The sequence below is a fragment of the Drosophila gunungcola genome, assembly GCF_025200985.1.
Source record: "Drosophila gunungcola strain Sukarami chromosome X unlocalized genomic scaffold, Dgunungcola_SK_2 000036F, whole genome shotgun sequence".
Lineage (NCBI taxonomy): Eukaryota > Metazoa > Arthropoda > Insecta > Diptera > Drosophilidae > Drosophila > Drosophila gunungcola.
The window spans coordinates 448,678-470,575 of NW_026453188.1; the positions used below are offsets into that span (position 1 = coordinate 448,678).

General features: G+C 38.4%; 5 protein-coding genes across 6 annotated transcripts; 2 read left to right on the forward strand and 3 right to left on the reverse strand.

The window, feature by feature from the left end:
- Nucleotides 1-1,420: 1,420 nt before the first annotated feature.
- Nucleotides 1,421-9,626, reverse strand: LOC128260702 (A-kinase anchor protein 1, mitochondrial). Of its 2 annotated transcripts, none has more exons than XM_052993892.1 (5): nt 9,218-9,626; nt 4,064-5,311; nt 3,401-3,791; nt 3,203-3,336; nt 1,421-2,573 (listed from the first exon to the last, which is right to left on the reverse strand). In XM_052993892.1, exons 2-5 carry the CDS (start codon nt 5,288-5,290, stop codon nt 2,505-2,507), a joined length of 1,821 nt encoding a protein of 606 aa, XP_052849852.1. In that variant the 5' UTR covers nt 5,291-5,311; nt 9,218-9,626; the 3' UTR covers nt 1,421-2,504. The 2 variants fall into 2 exon arrangements, with proteins under 2 accessions (XP_052849852.1, XP_052849853.1); XM_052993893.1 differs by lacking the exon at nt 9,218-9,626 and adding an exon at nt 6,674-6,954.
- A 987-nt stretch (nt 9,627-10,613) lies between these two features.
- Nucleotides 10,614-11,501, forward strand: LOC128260706 (60S ribosomal protein L36). The gene is made up of 3 exons (XM_052993898.1): nt 10,614-10,709; nt 10,890-11,017; nt 11,107-11,501. The coding sequence occupies exons 2-3, from the start codon at nt 10,895-10,897 to the stop codon at nt 11,329-11,331; spliced, it is 348 nt and encodes a 115-aa protein (XP_052849858.1). The 5' UTR covers nt 10,614-10,709; nt 10,890-10,894; the 3' UTR covers nt 11,332-11,501.
- Nucleotides 11,502-11,623: 122 nt separating this feature from the next.
- LOC128260703 (histone H4 transcription factor) lies at nt 11,624-16,569 on the reverse strand. Its single transcript, XM_052993894.1, is given in 4 exon segments — nt 11,624-13,632; nt 14,740-15,056; nt 15,755-15,892; nt 15,895-16,569. Coding segments are annotated over 4 exon segments (1,407 nt in total). The 5' UTR covers nt 16,445-16,569; the 3' UTR covers nt 11,624-13,230.
- A 741-nt stretch (nt 16,570-17,310) lies between these two features.
- Nucleotides 17,311-19,700, reverse strand: LOC128260704 (FACT complex subunit SSRP1). Its single transcript, XM_052993896.1, has 3 exons — nt 19,577-19,700; nt 19,010-19,519; nt 17,311-18,394 (listed from the first exon to the last, which is right to left on the reverse strand). The coding sequence occupies exons 1-3, from the start codon at nt 19,608-19,610 to the stop codon at nt 17,691-17,693; spliced, it is 1,248 nt and encodes a 415-aa protein (XP_052849856.1). The 5' UTR covers nt 19,611-19,700; the 3' UTR covers nt 17,311-17,690.
- A 472-nt stretch (nt 19,701-20,172) lies between these two features.
- LOC128260705 (uncharacterized) lies at nt 20,173-21,834 on the forward strand. The gene is made up of 2 exons (XM_052993897.1): nt 20,173-20,734; nt 21,320-21,834. The coding sequence occupies exons 1-2, from the start codon at nt 20,507-20,509 to the stop codon at nt 21,602-21,604; spliced, it is 513 nt and encodes a 170-aa protein (XP_052849857.1). The 5' UTR covers nt 20,173-20,506; the 3' UTR covers nt 21,605-21,834.
- The last annotated feature ends 64 nt before the right edge of the window (nt 21,835-21,898 follow it).

A 21,898-nucleotide genomic window follows, 5' to 3' on the forward strand; every position in this document is an offset into this window, starting at 1 on the left:
TTCTCACTTGAATGCGTCTATAAATTAAATCTTATTCGTAACTCTTGTCTCTCAGCATTACTAGATAAGAAAAAAAATAGAAGTACCACACATACGATGATCTTTAAGGGAGGACTCTTCTTTCGCTATCCACTAAGATTAGTTTCAATATGTGCTCTACATCATGTCTGTTGTGTTTGCATTATCTCTATGTCAGTTAATCAGTTATCAGTTAATCAGTTTATCAACAATTGTACAAGTGACAAATCTACAATGAATTCGATAAAACACCGAGAACGTTGACAACTCTGGCGAATACATGTTAAAATTTGACTTTGAGCAAGTAATAAGAATAATGTTTCGTTTAAAAGTAACCAATAATATAAGTTGCGTTCCATAGGCTACAATGAAGTTATCTTTTTAATAAAGTTTTCAAAGGCGACAATAAAACAAGGATCCATTAAACGAATTTGCACTACAGTGTGGAAGGCAGCGGGAGGGGGCGAAATTGGGGGACTCCCCGATTCGCCAAATACCTCCTTGGTCCCTCCAAAAGTTTTGATCAAGTCAATAATGTTTTAAGATAACAATAAGAATGGATTACTTTAAATTAGCAAATAAGGCGTAAAGTAATTACACACGAAAGATCTATAAACAAGTATCAAAAAAAAAGTGCAATAATAATAATATGAATGATATATAATGATAGCGATAATAATAATAGTAAACTACCGTAGAAGAAAAATAACACGCCAAGTCTTTCATGTTGACATAATTGATATATGTGTGGATCATCACTTGTACGTTATATTAACTAAATTATTTATTTATGACGATGACGACAATGAGAAACAATGACGACGACTATTTAAGCTGAATTGTGATTTTTCTTTCAATATTGATTTATGTATTGTTTCCGTTGCTGCCGATCTATTCTCAATGTAAAATACATTTGAAATAAAACTATTTTTTTCTCAACAAATAAATATGTTTAACATGGTTGGTTGGTTGGTTGGTTGGTTAGTGTGTTATTGGTGTGTTGTGTTGTATTGTGGATGTGCTGCACTTAAAACAATTATACCTAAAATTGCTGCTAGGCTAGATATCCAGAACTGGTAACTGTAAGCGATTTTTGTTTGCAACAATTTTCCTTGTTTTTATCGTTTTAAGAGAGTGTTTCTTGCATATACAAAAGAATTTAGAAAGAAAGGCTGTTAAAGGTTTTCGCTCCTTTTTTCAATAGGCTAGTTTTGGTAGCAACACTTATTGTTTTTTTGCATTTCTTTGTCTGTCCAAATGGATTTTATTTACAATGGGAACAAGTATCCATTTCGTTCTGCTAAATAGGTTTTTCTGTTTTTTTTTTGTTTGTTTTGTTTTATGTTTGTTTGTTGACTAACAATGGCACACACGCATATATAGATATTTAGAATTTGTAACGTTGTTTTTTTTGTTTTTTTAAATATTTTTTTTTTGTTAGGCATTCTGCGGCTTTAGTGCGGGTGTTAGTGTGAGGTGAGGGGTTGTTTCTCTTCTAATTTCCTTTCTTCCCTAACTCCATCATCTCCATCATACTTTCAGCCGTACAAAGTGTTCTTGTACTTTTCGCGGTTTGAGTAGTTTCAGTATGAATTAAAAATTGAACAAAAGTTATGTTATGCTTGTAAATATATAAAATGATCCTTCAGATATAGCAAAGAAAGGCCTATTATAAATATTTACAAATCTCAGCAAAATAGCAACAGAAAATTTAAAAAATATATCAGGTTTTTCTTCATTCTTGCCAAGACTAATTTAAGTTTGTTTTCTCCTTCTTTATATCTGATGAACGCTTGATATTTTAGTTAAATTTATTTTAGTGTATTTTTGTTTTTGCCTTTTGTTAAATTTATAAAAACTATTTACACTAGCTAGTAATGCCTACTTATAAACTGAGTATGATAATATCTTAAGCGGTTCGTTCTCAAATCCGACAGTTCTAGCCGATCCATAGGATGTTCGCCCGCCCGCTGGTGCCATGTAGTCACAAATCATAACCTAGGTGATTTTCCCCCCATTTTGGTATCCAATCCTGGGCTGTCAACTAAGAAACGTTTGCCTTGTTGCATAATGTGTATGTTGTTTTTGGGTTAGTGAGGTGTTAGGTGCTCTTATTCATATATGCGTGTGTGTATTTTGCGTGTGGGCGTTCTTGTTTTGTATGTAATGATTAGGGGCTCTCTATAGGCTCAGTCGCATTCTACAACTTAACGAACGTTTTTGTTAAGGGGGCCTCTGCGTTTGGCAGTTCTTGTGGAATCTGCAATTTGCTATATCCTGTGTGCTACATGTTATTTGCAAAAGCCGCATCCGCAATCCGTGATCCGATTTCGCCACAGCTCTTTTGGGAGCCTGTTGCACATGACTCAAGCTTTCCTTTGTTGCACTGCCAAGTTGCTTGATTTGGGTTTGAGTGATTGTTGTTTAAGTTTGCTTTTAGTTTTCATTTAGTTCTTGGTTACTAGTTGAGTTGTTCACTAAGGCTGTTAGTCACGCATCTCCACCCACTTCGCGAGGTTTCTGGCGACCAGTTCCTTATTGATAAAGATTACATTCTGCAATTAAACAGAAAAGAGTTAGAAAATTGGCGTTTAAAAATAGGTGTAAATGCCGAGGTGTTTGTTTTGGCAAATGCATTAGTCAACTTAAACAGATCTTTTCAACTGGTATTCTAAAAAAACTATTGTGAAATTTTGGCCCTTTAATGATTAATTCAATTTTGCAAACAATTTTAAAAAAATGAATGTTAGATCAGAAATAAAAAAAAAACAAACAAAACAAATTTTTTGCATATTAGGTATTTAAAATGTTCAGGCATTTCTAAAATTATCTTAAACAACTGATTTGAAACTGAAATAATAATCAATTTAAATAAAAATTTGTTTATGTTCAGTTTTGTGGTTATCAATGCTGTTAAAATGTGTAAATAAATGTTATAGTATTGAACTAACTTAACTTTAAATGAAACGTAAATTTGTATACGAAAGTAAGGAAAATACTCTTGGGCAGGCAAATTAAAAGGGACATACAAAATAAACTAAAACTTTCAAAAAAATCTCCGTAAACATAATTATTAACAGAGCATAAGACTTGAAACAACTTTATCATTATGCCACGTGCTGTAATCAACTATCTCCCTCTATATAAGCACGCCATCTCCCTCTGATCGGTGGATAATACTCACATTGGGACCTAGAGAAGCGAATAAATAGATTTCTGGTAAGTTGTGACTATTGTAGCCGGCGACTTGTGCTTGCAAGACAATGCCTTTGGTAAGATGGTTGAGGATTTCGGCCGCCTCGATGGACCAGGTCTCATCTGGGAGTTACAAGGGAATATAATGATTATACAGTAGAAATAATGGGTTTTAGGCTGCACTTACCGATGGGCTCAATGTTGGACAGGATGCACTCGGTGGCCTGGAAGGGCAAGCTCATGAAATCGGTGCGGATTTGGCGCAGTGTGCTGAAGCCGACATTCATGTAGCCACCAAAGTCGAGGAACTTGACCAGGCAACGCTCCTCGTCCTCGGGATCCGTGTCCACGATCTGCACGCGATACCACACCCCATTGATGGGTATCACGCACACGGCACTGATCTCCAAGCTGGGCAGCAGCGGTGACTCCATGGTGGAGTAGCTATCGTACAAATGCTTCTGCAGCATGGGCAGCGATGGATGTGAGGGATGCAGCGGGTGCTGGATGAACACATGCGACCCGGACAGCACCGCACTCACCACCACATCGTTGTTGATGCCCTCGATCAGTTTCAGCTGCGGGGGAGGAGTTAGTAGCCAAGGCATTAGAGATATATGATGCAAAGCATATCATGGATGGGGGACTCGAAATCTAAACTTTCCGATTGCGCCGACACGACAGGAACAGTGGTAGGCACCACTTAGAGAAATACATTTACTCTCTGCGTATTCAACGGAAGGAATACTATCGTATAAATCATCAAATCAAATAAGCTGGCAAATCAGCCTTAACCATGTCGTGTCGGCGGCATCGTCGTCACCATTGTCATCGTCACACCATCACTCACTTGAAGATTGTAGAGGCTTTCGGTCGAAAGAGGAACTATGGTCTGCGGAAGCGCAAAGTGGATGCGTTGCATGGTAAAGTTGGGATAGCGCTTGGTCGGCAAACGTTGACGGATCATGGCCAATGCGGCATCAATTTCGCTCTCCGTTCCCTCAATCGTGCAGATGCGCACCTTGCCCGAGTAGGGATTCTTGCTGAGGGACACGCTGGCCAGAGTCTTGGCCTTGATTTGGTTGATAAACGCCCGCTTGCGGCCGTACAGTTGACCAATCAGGCTGATCGGAAAGAGGAACTCGTAGCTGGTCTTAACGCGTGTTGCCTCCGAGCGGGGCAAACTGGATCCCTTGCCGGAATCGCCCGATTGAACGCTGCAAATGCTCAGCGAAGGGCTGGCCGCATCCACGTTACGCTTCTGGTTACCATTACTATCCACAACGTCCTCCTTCAGCTCCGTCTGCTGCTCTGTTTCCTGATCCTGATCCTGATCCTGCTCCTGATCTTTGGCCTCCTGGGAAGACTCTTGTTTGGCCTCCTTCTGTCCCTCCTCCTTGGGCTCACAGTTATTGTTCTGCTCACACTCCTTGGTGGTATAATTGGTCTCCAGAAAGGAGTTCTCCGGCGATATCTTGGGTGTACGCGTGGCCTTGATCACCACCGGTTCCACCGTCTTTTGGCTCGCTTTACGATTGTAAAAGGACACGCGAGTGTTAACCGAATCGGGTAAATCACGTGGCGACGATAGATTCTCGAAATCTTCATCTATTGAACAAAGTTTCTTGTGCTCAGCATCTTGAATTTTTGACTTGAGCATCTCGGAGTCAATTTGCTGCTGATGTTTTGCATTTGAAGTGCGGCCATTGCTTTGAATTTTGATAGGTGCCGATTTGCCGTACAACATGGTAGTGGGACTATCCTTCTCATCACTACCACTTCCGCTATTACTGCCAATGCCACTGCCACTGCCACTTCCGTTTCCATTAGCTATGGTTCCATTGATGTTCATAGACTTGCTGGCCTGCTGCTGCGGCAATTTGCCGTTCTGCAGGACTCCATTGGCCTTGCGCGCCTGCACAGAGGGCTCAATCGACGAGTCCTTGCCAATGGCCGATGTGTCCTCGTCATCGGGCTTGTCTAAACGATTTTTATTTCTACGCCGAAACCAAAAGACGCCGAGTATAAATGCTACACCGGGCAGTGACAGATAGAGTAGAGGACGACCGGATACCATTTTCGCTGAATATTGGATGATCTGAAATGGTAGAGAACCGCAGTTAGTTGGAGCGTTTTTAATATTTTTCAATGACTTTCTGTGTTCATTTTACGAAGTTTGTGTTACATCCCCAAATGTCAAACTAAATACAATTCCTAGTAATTCTAAACACAAGGCTTATTAAGATTACTTTTGAAGACATTTTTAAGCTCCTTTGTTTTAAGTTATTTTATTTTCTAAGTTTTTTTGCGCTTTTAAAACATTAAAATAATGTCAATAAATGGATATTACATGTATATACATTAATAGGCTAATTTATACCAAAATTAAATATTTATGGTATGGCCAATGTATACTTTTATGAGCATCTTTGCTAATCACTAAATTTGCAATACAATTACAAATTTTCTCTTACAAAGATTGAAAAATATACTGCACAACAAATGGTAATTTGTTTTTTTTTTTTTTATTGTATTTGCTCTCAGCAAATATTTAACAATCCTTATCAGACAACAATTTACGAAGCAGGTAGCGTCGTATATAATTATTTAAAATGCTTGACATGACAAACGATAAGGAAAGTATACAGAATTGTATTTTTGTTGAACAATTTCTAAAGTACTGAAATGACTTGATTTAAATTTTATTTTCAACAATTTAAACATGTTTTATCAGTTATTTTATCTGATTGTTAAAAAAAAAACTAATGAGGACGTAAGAAAATGGATTTTTAAATAGTTTTATATATTGAATGAAGACAAATTTTAATTACAAATTTTAATATTTTTAAAAACTCTTCCCAGAAATACCATTAATTGTAAAAATTGTAAAAAAAAATAAAAAGAATGTTACTGAGTAACATATTTTGAGAGTATAAATTAATAAATAGATTCTTCTGAAACGCAAAACACTAATGACCATTTATTCAAAATAAAAGCCAAAATTAATTATTTAAAAAACCTAAAAAAAGGTTTTCAATTCATTTTGGGAATCACGAGACCCGAATGCATGTGCTCGTTTGCATAAGTCTGCGTGCGCGTGTGTAGTTTGCGTCTAAGTATTTGATTTTGGCTTTTTCCTTTCTGAACTTTTGCGTATTTATAGCAATAAATAAATACGTAAATATAGGCAACAACAAGAAATGCCGCGAGTGTATAAGGTGTAAAAGCAATTTTTGAATGCCACGCGGAAGGGAAAAACGCAACGAGAGAGAGTGAGAGAGAGCGATTCGAAGATATAGAGAGAGAGAGGGCAAGATCGGTAGAAAGAGCGCGTGCGCCAAAACAACAAGAAAGCGAAAGAGAGCGAGAACAAACCGTTACGTTTACGGCAAATGTTACGAAATCATTACAAAACAAAACTAAAAGTTACGAAAACAAAACTTTGCCAGAAATTCTTCACCTTTTCACTAAATATATAATATCACTATTTGATATCACCAATTCACTATAAGGTATAAAACTGGTTCGTAGTTTCTTCCGATTTTCGTTTGTATTTTTTTGTCGTTTTATGGCATCAATTCGTTGCGGGTTTTTTTTTTGGAGTCTGTGTGGTGCTATTGTTTTTGTTTTTGTTTGTTTTTTTTTTTTTCTTTTTTCGGGTTTTTGGTTCGGTTTCGAAATGCCGGCGAAATTGTTCGAGAGATTCGAGATATCGACTGCTCGATATAAGAAGGGAAACTACATTGCCCGCCTTCTAATTGCCATTTGTTCGTTCTTTTTTTTATTTTTTTTTTCGGCTGAGATTCTCAGCTCTTCGCTCCATCCGCTTTTCTTCCTCTTCTTAGCCGCAAAAAAGAGGGGATGCGTGGTGGCAAAAGTTTTTTTTAGCGCCCCTTTCCACCTACACACATATGTATGTATGCGCCTCCCAGTGGGAGGAGAGAGATAGAGAGAGAAAGAGCGCTCATTAAAACAAAGAAATCCGAAATCCGTTATTTGTAATCCATTCAAATTCGTCGGAAATGCACATTCAAATTTTGTCAATATTTCTGAATAGTGGGCCTAAAATAAGCTAGTCATAAAAAACAGTGATTGTATTTAAGTTTAAAATAAATATTTTATAACATTTTTTTGAATTTTCTTGGGTTTCCTGGAGAAACTTTAATTATAAAAGCATATTTCTTTTTTGTTAACATTTAAATTTCAAATTATTTTTCAATTAAATAAAAGTTTGTTAATCTTTCCTAATAGTTATTAATCTTAATTTTTAATAAAATGTATTAAAATTTTTAAATTTACATCTTTTAAAACACGAATAATTGAATTAAATTTAAATTACATCTTTAACAATAAAATACATGGATGTTTCTTCACTCCATTTTTGTTCGCAAAATTTGGTTCGATCCACAGTACTGAGATTCCCCTTCATTGATTTCGTCACTTCGTTAGGGCCCAAAGGTCCTCGGCCGCACAGTGGACAAATTGATAAGCCCAATCGCCAAACAACAAACAGTGACAGATCGGCGGGTGGCAAAAGGGGGTTTGAGTGGGGCGCAAGAGGGGAAGGGGCTTTAATGTGGTGCTATAAAATTTATAAAATGCCCATTGAAGGGCAATCGGCCAGACAGCTGTGGCGTTTCCTAATCAAAAAAAAAAAACGGGTGACGGGAACTTTTTCAGAAATTGATATACACATACCATTCCTTGGTAGAGTGTATAAATTTTGGTTAAATGTTTGCAACTGGGTGAAATTGATGTGCATGTGACACTTTTTTTTATTAATTTATATAACATATGTACATATGTATACTTACATTAATACATACATATGTAAATAAACATGTAATATTGATTAAAAAAAGTCTATTCCGTTTAATTATTTATCAGAAAAAAATTGCATAAGTTTTCTTTTTTTTAAGAAATGCATTTGAAATTAAATTTGTACTCATGGGATAAATAATCAAATCAGATCACTACAGCATATTGCTGGAAAGTTGTTTATAAGAATTATAATAACCAAAATTATTATTCGTTAGACTTCCTTAAAAAGAACCAAACAAGTTACCAACATTTTGTTTTTGCTTTTTAATTGTTTATAGTAAGTAAATAAGTAAATGTAGCTATTGAACCTTTGTTTTTAAATGGTAGGGTATTCAAACTTTGAATTTCCTCGTGTTTACTTTTTTGATACTGTAAGCTTGTTTACACATGCATATTAATGTGTGTGCGTGCGTGTCTTGGCATGCAAACAAACATGTTTAGGCATGTTTTTGTGCGTTTCTGTTAGATGTGACTTTGAACTTGCATTGTTGTTGCTCGAAACTCGAATTTCCATGTGGCCGAAAGAAGAAGAAGGGGATATGAAGCAACAGCCAAAAATTGATATTCCCATTTAAACTCCAAGAGCGAAAGAGAGCGACCAAAAGAGGGCATCAAAACAACAACAAGCCAGGTGCAACAACAATTGCCAGCTAGCCGAAAAAGTCCACATTTTTTAATCTTGGCAACGTGGTTTCCGATCATATGGTGGCTGAAAATGGGCGGAGATTGTATAATTGGGGATATATGTCTGATACATATATATTGTGGGAGTGGCTGCTCCTTTTTGGCTCTCTTTCTAGCAAAAATAAAATGCCGAAAATTAACAGTGAAAGCTGTTAGGGAACACAAGCATACTTATGTATGTTCTCTGCGTGTGTGTGTGTGAAATGGCATTGTGTAATCGTTGATTTGAACTCCAAATTTTTCCCTTTGCCACCCACTGTCACTTTGCCGGAGCAACAACAACAAAGACAGACCAGTACACTAAACAAAACTAAAAAAAATAAGACGGAAAGAAGGAGAAAAGGAGAGAGGGGACTACAAATATACCTCTAGGGAAAAACAAACGAACAAAACCGTAGAATTCCCCACATGACACCATTTTTCATCTCACTGTTTTGGCAAATTCACACACAACGCACTATTTGTACTAGGTTATGTTCCGCGTGCTCCGATTTCTTACCTCTTGCAACCGCTTGGATAACTTATTTTGCACACTATTAGTGGGTGTTTTTGATTATATGTAGCGTCACTCGCGTGCTTAGGTAGTCTATTGCGTTATTTACTGGCGATTTTCTCGGCTTTCTCAAACGTTAGAGAGCTGCACGAATTAAACACGTGTCTACGTTCCACCTTTTACAAATCACAATAACATGGCCGGCGTGTGGCAGAGTTGCCATCCCTATTCAAATTCGGCAATTGGGGCTGCAGCCTGTCTGCAAAGTTTCAATACGCAATACCCAAATTGCTCAATTAAACGCGCCGCGCACTCCAGAAACACTTCTTGTCTAGATTGCACCAGAATTGTTTGCACAAAGCCGTAAAACGTGTGCGGAGTTGGTCATCGGATCGAATGGCAACACATGCACGGGCAGGGTTGATACCGCGAATCGATAGCTATCGATTGGTAAGAAAGTGGCAGCTGCTGGAGCAGCGTTGCCCCATGACTGATGGAAAAGTGTTGGTAAATGTGTAAATTCAATTGGATGAAATTACAGCAGTTCAGCAAACCAGGGGTTGCTGCAAATTGAATTGCTGAAAAAATAATTTATTTTTCTCTGTTCAACTATAAAAAACTTCAAAAAACATTTAGTATCAGAAAAGAAAACATTTTCATGAAAATTCTTAGAGCAGCAAACATGATATTTTAATTTTTTAAAACATTTTGTAAGGTTAACGTTAAAAATGGGGATAGGTTTATTTTGTATTTTTTTAGTGTTAATCATCTTTAACTTCATCTTTAAGAGGGTATTCTTTTTCACTCACTTATCTCCAATTTTCACTATTTTAAATGCAACTTGTTAAGCTGTTAACTGTTTAATAAATAGTATTTATTGATTCAAATTATAAAAACATATTTTTTTCAGCTATATAAGCTTCTTTCGGTGATATTTAAAAAAGATGTTGATATCAAATCAATAAATATAATTGTATAGAAAAATTCCAAAATAAGAAATTTTTTACTTACTGCAAATTTCAATATTAATTAAAGAATACATAAAAAGATTAAGAAAATATTCTGAAAGGAAATCACCCATTGTTCTTTTATCGCGGCTAAATTACATGCTCGCTGGCAGATTGTTATAAAAACATACATAGTTCGTCAGATGACATCTCCTTAAATATGGTTCGTAAGAACTTAAACCCCTACATGGTATAAATAAATCAATTTTAGGGAGCAGCATTTTACCTTCGGTCTTAATATAATAATATATGGATGTTTAAAAATATGGATAAGCAAAGTACATGGATACAAGGCCAATTTGAGGAATTTCTTTTAAAAGCGTTCAATCCATAATTATACATAATTTCTTAGTTCGCTGAATTTTCCATGCGCCATCTGGCAAGTCTGCTATACTCTATCGATACTATCGCGTTAAACGTCCATCTCCAGCTGCCATATTGTTTCCGTCGCAATTTTTTTTCGCTCTTTCCACTTTTTAACAGCAACTGAGGTGTGTGTGTTATTCCGTGAAATTTCCGAGCATCTTTTTGTTTTATGTGTTGAGTGTGTGCCACACAGTTAAATTATAAACCAAAGGGGCTAAGAAACCCAATCGTTTGCATTTAGCGCATAAAACAACAGAGCAAAGCAAATTTAAAAAACATTTCAATAAATATAAATTTTCCCACAGTGAAGATGGCTGTGCGCTACGAGCTGGCAATTGGTCTGAACAAGGGCCACAAGACCACCAAGATCAGGAATGTCAAGTATACCGGCGACAAGAAGGTCAAGGGTCTGCGTGGATCTCGCTTGAAGAACGTAAGTTTTGCCCGGCGGAACACTTTGTTTATCCCGGCCTTTGTTTACATGGATAGTGTAACACCCAACTATCTTTCATCCAACTGTAGATCCAAACCCGTCACACCAAGTTCATGCGCGATCTGGTGCGCGAAGTGGTGGGCCATGCTCCCTACGAGAAGCGCACCATGGAGTTGCTGAAGGTGTCCAAGGACAAGAGGGCCCTGAAGTTCCTCAAGCGCCGCCTGGGCACCCACATCCGTGCCAAGAGGAAGCGTGAGGAGCTGTCCAACATCCTCACCCAGCTGAGGAAGGCCCAGACCCACGCCAAGTAAACGGATCGAATCTGACGAGGAATCCGGCATCGGAGAAGGATTTCGAACGCGAAAGTGTTTTCATTTTTTTTCCGGTGCGAACATATAGTTAAACCTTATATGTCGAAGTTACTTGAGAGCGAGTCTAAGCATCCCAGAATTAAACAACAAAAAATCTTTTAAAAATCGTACTCACCACCATGTGTTTATTTTTTTCGAGTGCAGAGGAAGCTAACCTCACAAATGGCCGAAAAGTAGTGGAAATATAGCCTAAGAAAAAGTGCAAATAGTGCTTAGAGCTTTACTTACCCTCAGGTTGGGTAAAATTAATCTAGACACATAGATCTGGAGTGAAAAGGAGTATCACCTACCTTAGAAAAGGGAGGCACCTATCTGGAATCCCTGTTCTAGATGTAAGTGCTCCCGCGTCTTGTTGTTACTGCCAAACTAGGTGAAATAATTTTCATCTTATAAACTAAATTTTTATTCCAAACGCAACTATTTAAAGAATTTTTTTTCTAGTTTTGTTACCCGTGGCCTTCAGCAATGCATGATGTATAATTATGTCCCTGATTAAGACTAAATATATTTTTAATAACCCAAACTGGTTACAATACATTCCCTTCTGGACCTTAAAAAGTTTTCCTCAAACAGGCAAAATAACAAGTAATATGTCTTCGATTAGAAAGTAAAACAAATTAAGGTGTTTTAAACAAAGAAACCTTAGTAACAACTACTTTTGAATTTTCATATTGCGATTCATGGATCTAACAATTTGAATGATGCTAAACTTTTCCTTACAATCACAATCAAACTATAGTTTAATTTAAAATTGCGAACTAATTTCCATAAGAGCTTCTATTAGGAAAACTAATAACCCCTATCGCTTACATTATAAATGACTAAAAAAATAATGCATTGCTCCTTATATTTTTATTTCTCCACGAGTTTCGTTTGCCCAAAATGTAAAATTTAAATACAACAGACCGCTTTTTTTAGAGCTTGGTTTGTTTTTTTATTTGCTATACACCTTAAACAATAAAGTTGCTACTGGAAACTGTCAAATCGCTTAGGACTAAATGATAAATGGATCACGATCCTGGGATGGATAATGAAACCACGCACAAACATTTCACACACAGGAGCAGGCACGCACATAGAATCTAAAACAATGGTTTTGGGATATGATTGTACAGAATCAATGCATTTCGCAGTGACGACATAGCGCCCACCTTTTATATAAGTCGTTTTTTACTTTTAATTTTTAAATATTTTTACTAACCCACGTAAGGCTTGATTGTAGCATCCTTAAACATTGAAAATGTTTATGGGTTTTACATTCGTATGTAAATTGCATTGCCTTTAAATGGTAGAGAACACAACTACAAAGTTCTGGGCGATAAGGATTTTGGGCCTTATGACCTAATAGATATTGTAAATAAGGTCCATGGAAGTTTTGAGTTAAGGGGAAACACCAATCTAAGGCTTTGAAAACAAACTGAATTTTTTCAGAAATTGTATAAAAAAAAAGACTTTCATTAACCTAAAAAAAAACAGCTTGAAATGTAAAATTTTTAGTTAATTTGTAAATCAGACGAACAAAACATAACAAAATGACTAAAAACAAAATATAAAACTAACTTTCTATAAAAATTCGGTTTCCAATAGATGCAATTATGAACCTGAAGTTGAATATATTAGGGCGATCGACTTTTCGTATTACTTAAAGTGGTGTTACCCCTTGACCTTAGATACTATGATTGATCTTGTCATGGACATTATGCTCAAGGGCCTTATGACATGTCGCCGCATTTTTCTACTTTCTACTTAAGTCTTACTGCTAGTGCTTAATAGTAAGTGGGCACACGAGATCAGAAGTATTGGCTGCTAGCTGCCGTTGGTTCCGTCCACCTCCATTCCTCACAGCTCCTCCGTTAAGCTGGGCAGCGAGATGATCACTTCGCCCATCAGCTGCGCCTCGTGCGGATCATTCGAGACGATGATGCGCTCGAATTCGGTGTTTGTGGGATCCACGATCTCGTAACAGGTCCCTGTGCCCGGTTTCAGATCGATCTCCAGCGAGACATTCACCTGCGGCGACAGTATCTGCTGCGTAACCTCCAAGCTTTCGATGCGCGTCGTCTCCAGGCGATAGAATCCGTTCTCGTCCACCCGGTAGGTGAATCTTTTGTGTCCCGATGGCAGCCGGAAGCCGTGCTTTTTGATCAGGTGAGCGGACAGGGATTTGCCGCTTTTGAAGAAGCGTTCGCAGCAGTGGCAGGCGTAGAGGATGGGATTATTGCCGTGAACCTCTAAGAAATGCTGTAAGGAAATCAGGGGTTTAAGTGGCGTTTGTTTATACGGCTGTATGTGCTCAAAAAAAAAAAAATAGTTCTATTATTTTTTACTTTAAATAACAGAACAAGCTAGATAAATCCTTCCACTGTTCAAATGCATTTGTACATCTTTTTATACCCTTGCAGAGGGTATTATAATTTCAGTCAGAAGTTTGCAACGCAGTGAAGAAGACATCTCCGACCCTATAAAGTATATATATATATATTTCATCTAAATCGGACGACTATAGCTTATAGCTCCCATAGGAACAATCATAAAAATAAATAAAAAAAATTATAACTTTGCTGTTTTTTTTTTTTTTTTTTTAAGTTCTTCGAGATATAGTAATGGTTAAATATTTCAGAATTACGGTTTAAATTTCATCAAAATCGGACGACTATAGCATATAGCTCCCATAAGAACAAACGGAAAAATACAAAAAAAAAATTATAACTTTGTTGTTTTTTTAATTTTTTTTAGTTCTTCGAGATATAGAAATGGTTAAATATTTCAGGATTACGGTTTCAATTTCAACAAAATCGGACGACTATAGCATATAGCTCTCCTTCAAAATTAAGCTGCAAATCATAATAGCTTCAATGTTTTTAGACATACACGCAAAATTTGAACGTTTTCAAGAGTATTTAGTTTTTGAAATAGCTGCAAGGGTATATGAACTTCGGCTTGCCGAAGTTTGCTTCCTTTCTTGTTTAATGATGATTTTTTAGCGATTTTTTAAAAGCAATCATGTATATTTTGTTCAGCTAAGTATAATTTGTTTTACTTTTCATTTAATATAAAACTGAATCAAAACGATTGATTTATTAAAGTCATATAATATTATTGCCTTTAAAATACCCTTATGATGTTATTAAATGTCATATAGTAGGTATAGTACAAACATTTACATGATTCTTAAAATCATGTTATGTTGAATGTTATATGTACATTTATATATCATATGAAGCCTCTACTTTCTTAGTGGTTTCAATAGTCGGTCCAATCTAATAGTTTTAATTCTATACTGACTTATGCAGCCCCTCCACCTCTTACAAGTAGGGGATCAAGGCGTTCAGTTGGTTAGTGACTCACCCTTCGCATCTGCGTGTAGGTGCGCACGGAGTAGTGGCAGTCGGGATGCTCGCACTGGTGCACCGTCTTCGAGTGGACGATCTGGACGTGCTTGGCCAGGTCCGATTCCCGGACGCAGCGCGTGTCGCACTCGCTGCACTTCAGTGGCTTGTCCTTGAGGTGGCGGTAGCGGATGTGGGTGGTCAGCGAGCTGGCCGAGCTGCAGGTCATGTCGCACATGGTGCACTTGTAGCAGTTCACATGCCGCACCACGTGGCTCTTCAGCAGCTTCTTGGTGGCAAAGAACTTGAAGCACTGCGCGCACTGAAAGCTGTTCGCTGCAGACGGGAATTCACAGATTTTGATTCGTTAAATAAATATAATACTTAAAAAATAGTTTCAGCTTCTTGGGCAAAGAAATGTGTATTTTACGATAGGGGTTGCACATCCTAATTATTAATACACACATTTCAGACAATATTTGATATATGTACATTAATAAGGGCTGCTTGCAACAATCATTAAGGAAATTAACTTATAATTCACCCTTATGAGATGGTCACTTCACTATTGTGGTTTAATTTGTGATTGCAAAGTTACAATTATCTATAGCTTGGAAAAATCAATGTTAGAATGATTTTATATAGAGACAATTCTTAGTTAAGATTTTTTTTTATACCTATACTTAACTGCACTTAATCTGTGACTAATAGCAGTTCCAAACAATTCTTCAATAAATAAAAGAATCACGTCCTAATAGAATTTTTTTAAATATCTATAAATAATAAAAATTATAACTTACTATGCTAAAAAAGGAGTTAAGGATTTAGTAATAATTGGGGGGCCCTAAATAAATTAAACACTCAAGAAGTTCTGTTGCATATATCAAGAAACTGGAGGCCTACACGAATGGAACTCTGCCAAAGCAATGGTTTCCAGGTCTTAAAAAGGGAGGACCACTGTCTAAGTGAATGGAACTTGAACAGCAAAAGGATCAAATGACCATGTCAATCCAGGAACCTTTGGGGGTACTCACTGTTGTTCTCGGGCTGGCGTCTCAGGTGATCGAAGAGCGTGGTCTTGGTACGGAACAGTTCCCCGCAGTGGAAGCAGGCCACCTGCTTCTTGTTAGAGTGGGTGCTTATGTGCTCGATGAGGCGGTACTTGTTGCCATGTGCTTGTGGCACATCGTCCAGTTGCACATGGTCTTGGGCCGCTCGTCCTCCGGCGTCTTTTGGATGTCGTACTCGAAGAGGGCGTGCTTGACAATGTGATCTTGGAACTCGACGATGGAAACGAACTCCCGTTCGCAATCCGTCCATCCACAGCGAAAATTCTGGCCAAGGACAGGCAACTTGTCCATCAGGCGCGGAGGAGCAGTGCAGGTGGGGATTTCCGGATGCAGATCGCACTCCAGTTTGCCCTGCAGCAGGAGGTGCAGGTAGTAGCCGTGGTAATACGAGTGCCGTTCGAATTCCACTAGATTGGAAGTAATGAAGTCGCAGGAGCTCCATGTGCACTGGTGCTCCTTGTGGTCGCCATCCTCCCGACTATCCTGCTCCCGGGCATACTGCTCCAGATGCTCGGCTATGTGACTATTGAGGTTCCATTCGCCCGTGCAAATCTCCTGGCAACCGCGCCATTCGCAGGTTAATTGCAATTCCGCGGGCTTCTTCCGCTTTCCCGGCGGTTGTGGCAAAGGCATCGATGGCTGGGGTCTCAACATGGCAATTTCTTGAGGGGATCTGTCCTACTAATCCCGGTTCTGTGGAAATTGTACACAATTTGGGGCGGTTTTTAGTGCGAAAAGCAATTTTGTGGGAGCCCAAACTAGCGATGGCAGTCGCTCGCTTCGATACCGTAACAGACGTGCCGATATCTATCGATTGCGATAGTTCATATATTCAAAAATCATTTCAGCATTGGTTTTTGAAGCAGTATTCAAATTACTTAAATAGTTTGGCTTTTCGTAACCTTGAAATCTTTCCATATAAAAGTTTTTTTATAGTCATACATTTAAGTCATGTTTTATTTTCGCAGTGAAATTAATTTTTTTTTGTTTTTTAAAGAGAACGTATTTACATTTGATCTAAAGTTATTTCGCTGTAGTCAAGATATTTAAAAGAATTTAACAATTTGTTTTCGGGCCAATTTAACACTTTCTAAAGAAATTAATTGATATTCTTGAAATCAAATAATTTGTTTTATAAATTTATGGCCATAATTATAAATGTTGAATTTAATGGAAACTATAAAAAATGTTCGAAAGTCATTTAAAAACCAAGGGGCATTTAAATTTAAATTCAGAATTCCATTCAGCTTATAGGGTGTTAATGTTTATATGTTTATACATTTATGGTTTCCATATGAAAATTAAATTTTTCAAGAATTTTTTTATAGCGATAGTTGAGTTGAATTGACACTGATTTTGTGGTTTTCCGCTCCATCTATCGATCCATTTACTTGAAAAGACTAGAGATTAAAGATTAGAGCATAGATTTCATTGGGGTAGTTATTAATAGTCCGAAAACAACCCTAGTAAATATGTTCGATTTTCGGTGAAGAATCATTAAGAAATGAACCAATCAGCAATAAACTTTTCATATGTACATATATTTAGAGAAAAAAATACGTTAAATATTGTTTTTCTCATTCAATTTTTTAGTTTTTCATATGACAAGCCAATAGAAGAAAACAGAAGGGAGACCTTCAGATCTGGCATAGATAGTTTTACTTATTTAAAATCGAGATGCTGTGGCTTAAGACTAAGGATAATTTATAAATAAATTGTTTTCTGCTTGATGGCTAAAGCTTAATTTACATATAGATAATGCGCTCGAAAGTGGTGCATACCGTGAAATCAGGGAGCACTTGGTTCCGATGGCGTTTCTAGCCCCACTTTGGAAGCTCAGCTGCCTGGTAAAGTTATACACATATTTATATAGGGTTAAAGTGATGTACCGAAAACCTCTTTACAATCCCGGCATTACGTAGGCGATATTATCTAGGGTGTCGGCTAGGTTTTTGCTAAGCTGAACTTTGTTCTCCAATCCCGGTATCTGCGTGGTCATACAGAGCAATGGCCCCATGGCGCAGAGCAAACTGTCGAGCAGCACGGACAAGCTTCCCGATAGAGCCACATGTCCATTGTGTTTCTTAAGCCGCTCGCCAATCACCGTGAGACTTTCGCCCAAGAGTTTCAGGTGTGCCGCCGCATCGATCACCTCGATGCTGGTTTTGTGGGGCTCCTCTTGCTTCTGGTGACTCCCTATCCGGCTGCCTACATCCGCCTCTCCCGGCGATTGTTGTTTCGCCGCACTCGTGGATGCCTGTGACCTGCCACTTCGTGTGTTAATGCTGCGTCTTGGGGTGGAGGAGCTGGTTGCCGCCGCTGCCGCAGCCGCCGCTTCTAGAGAGGATTGCTGCCGATCGGCGGCCAATTTGCGAGTGCGACTCGTTGTCGCCCGATTCTGAAAGATCGTCTCGTGCTGCGGAGGATCCAAAGCCAATGCTGTGCTGCCGTTGCTCGTCGTCTGGGTTGTGCCATTCGCTCCGGATCTGTCGCGCGATCTCGCCCTGGACGCTTGGATCTTCGCCTTGCGCCGCCAGGCGTTCTTGTCCCGATTGGACACATTCGCCCACAGTTCGCTGAGACGTCTGGTGGCACTGGTGTAGTCTGAAATAGATTTCCAATTGTTAATAACAGATCTAATCTTGCATATATATATACATATATTTGTAAAATAATGTTTTCTCAGTTTGAATGTCATTCAAAGGGTGCTTAGAAGGTATAACTAACCAATTCGAAATGTACTCTAGATTCAGACATTTTAATATAAGCTTGGCCAGGATATTTTTGAAGTGAAGGTGATTGATTATTCATGTTTTAGGAAGTTTTCATGCACCTTTAGAAATTGTAACTGAATAACAATATTGTATGCATTTTTTATTTTGTACACCAGATGTTGTACATGCAATTGTAATAATTGTCTTGGTAAAACATTTGTGGAAATAAGTTTATAATGCTTTTTTATAAGAACGTTTATATAACATTAAATAGACGATGATGAGGAGCATTAAATTACAGAACAATTCGCTTTTTATTATTTTAGTTTAGAAAAAATGAAAAAAAAATGAATAATCAAGTAAACGACTATGAGGACCTGAAGAATTCGCTGGAGAATTGGAAATTATGAACGAAAAATGACATTTATAATTTTTTGTAGGGTGATTGCATATTAAAGCCCATGAAAATAGCACCATGTCTGGCGAGTCTATATCCCAAACCTACCCATATCCGGAAGGTCTTTTTTCCGCGCCTCCCTGGCCCACAGGCTGTAGGCGGTGTACCGCTGCTTGCCCTTGTCCTTGCGCTGCACCTTCGCGTTGACCACCTTGCCGTCCTTGAAGACCTTCCTCTTGTTGGCCTTCTCGCGCATGTAGAGGCTCTGGCGGACGGGCGATTCCAGGCTGGTGGCTTCCGCTTGGACACCATCGACGAGATCCTGCACCAGGTTGTCCAGTTCATCGTCCGAGTTCAGAATGGGCACGGCTGTTGTCGTTTCCGGATGGAATTCTTCGCCTTCCGACATATTGGGCTCATCGAAGAGCATCTCCTGGTCGAGTTCCAGATCCCGCAGAGCATTCGATGGCCTGCCACGCCCCGAATACTTGGACGGTTGCCTTCCGCCACTTTGGCGCCTTGTTCGCTTCTCAATCTCCTCCGGCGATTCAAAATCTAACAGTTTCGACGACTTTTTGCGTACGCGTCCACTGCGCGAAACGCCAGTCACCTGGAAATCTAAGCACGCATTGGTGACCTCGATCCTGCTTGAGAGTAGCACTTTTTCGGACTCACCTTTGGCCACCAGGTGCGAGGTGGGCGACTCCATAATTGGGCGCAATCTCGGATTCCCGCGATTTGGAAGATTTGTAATTTGTTGTAAACGACGCAAATGGGAAAGCCGTAAACAGCTGTTCGGTGTGACCAGAGCAAATACCGTCGATATATCGCTTACGCAGGCGATAGTTGTAGGAAAAATTCTATATATATTATTATTTTTATTTATTTTAAACCAATTTGTTAGTTTTGAGAAACAATTTACTCAACAAGTAAAGTTATTTTTAGACAATTTGGTTGGTCTAATATTTTAAGCAATCAATTTTATCCGTATGCGGTAATCAATTAACAACTTGCTTTAAAAAAATGAAATTGAAATGTGTTTATAGTTAATTTAAAGTAAATAAACTCCTAAATAATATAAAATGATGAAAACTAATTAAATTAGTTTAAGAATTTACCTTTTGTTTTTAATAAAACAAAAATATAAGTAACGATACCATTGCATAGTAACGAAATTTGGGCTATAGATGTTTATATATAAATGTTTACTACCGATACTATCGTTTAAGAACTTGCACTGACCATTCTTAGGCATTTAACCGCTAGTCGGTATTTGGTCACACTGCCGCACCTTTGTTTTGTTTAGTGTTTGTTGTTGTTGTGAGTGGAAGCGGCTTTTGCTTTTGGTTTATTGATTTGATTTGCACCTGGCCGAACGAAACGCCAAATGGCACGCGATTCTCACCGCTTGTGAGTCGCCGGTGGCCCCCAACCCAAGGACATTTCGGCCCCCAAAAGCCCACCGTATTCGTATTTGGCGACCCGCACCCGTTTTTTCATGACCAAAACGGCGGCTGCGATTCAAACGAAATTCAAACCGCAAAACATTCGGTCATCGTCAATCAATCGAAGCGGTACTTAATCGGCTGAAAATATAGACACACCATGTCGGGGGACGGCATTGGAATAACCAAAAGCAGAGGAGGAGGAGGAGCAAGAGGATCTGGTTCTGGAGCAAGTGCATCCGAAACGGACAATGTGACCGCCCTTGAACTACAGTCCAACAAACGCATCCTGTACTTCAGTGATGGGGTTATGGAGGAGTTATCTTCCAGCGAGGACGAAGCGGATGGGGAATTAGCTGACAAGTGCTACGACGGCCATTTGAACGAGGTAGGTTATCCGGGAATTGGCGTTAAAAACCCCTAAATGTTGTGGAAAGGGAGTAGTCTGAAAACTATCTGAGTTGGAAAACAGTTCGTACAAGCTAAGGAATGTTTTTTAAGGTGAAGTATTCCTTACAAAGCTCAAGAATTTGCGTCGGCATTTTTTGTTTGTATTTATAGTTAATAATAATTATTAAAAAAAAAGGATTTGGATATAAGAAATTATTATATATAATTCATATCTTAACTTAAAACATTTTTTAAATAAAATATACTTATGTGAACTATAATCGCTCGAATTTAATAGGAAAAAAAGTAATACCTATAATATTCTTATTTTCATTAAGAATATACAGCATGATAATGTTAAATATATATTCAAAACATTTTAGTTATTATAATGACAATAAAGTAATTTGCAGGATACCAGCATAATATTAATAAATATGATTAAAATGCATATCAATGAAGAAATATGACTTCGAGCATTCTGAGTAAACAAGTAGGGCCCTGGGAATTAAAGATAAGACGCTGGTTACATATAGCTCCCACCCACTGACCATCATCGTGACTCACTTAACCTCTTTTTCAGAGCGAAATGGCGTTGGGACCACGCCTCCGGTACAAGGCCAGTCGGATGGGCAACCGATTCCTGGCCGGAATCGACTACGTGGGCGGTGGGCTGGCACACCTGCTGGGAATCACCAGCAGTAAGTATGCCAGCGAAATGGAGAACTACCATAGGGCCAAGGAGAACGGCGACGAGGACCTTGACAATTGGCAACCGCAGGCCTCGGCCAATAATAACCAGAATGAGACCATCGTTTTGTGCGGACCAACACGCAGTGAGGCGACCTTGCCACCCACTCGGCAATAGGCAAAAAAACACCCAACCCGACGGGTGGGGTGGGTTTTCTTGCCCCGAAGACGGAAAAATGCTCATGGAGTAACGGCGACACTTGGAGACTCTATTTTACTTGGTAAACCAAACACAAGAAACAAATCAAATCAAATCAAATGAAATCAAAACAGATCTTAACTTTTCGACACTTTATTCGCTAGCAAATAAGTTACATATAATAATAAAAAATACACATAAAAAATACATATACTGTTAGTTAGGATCTATACGATTCGTATGATCCATAGTTGTAAAAAGTTTTAGTTGGAC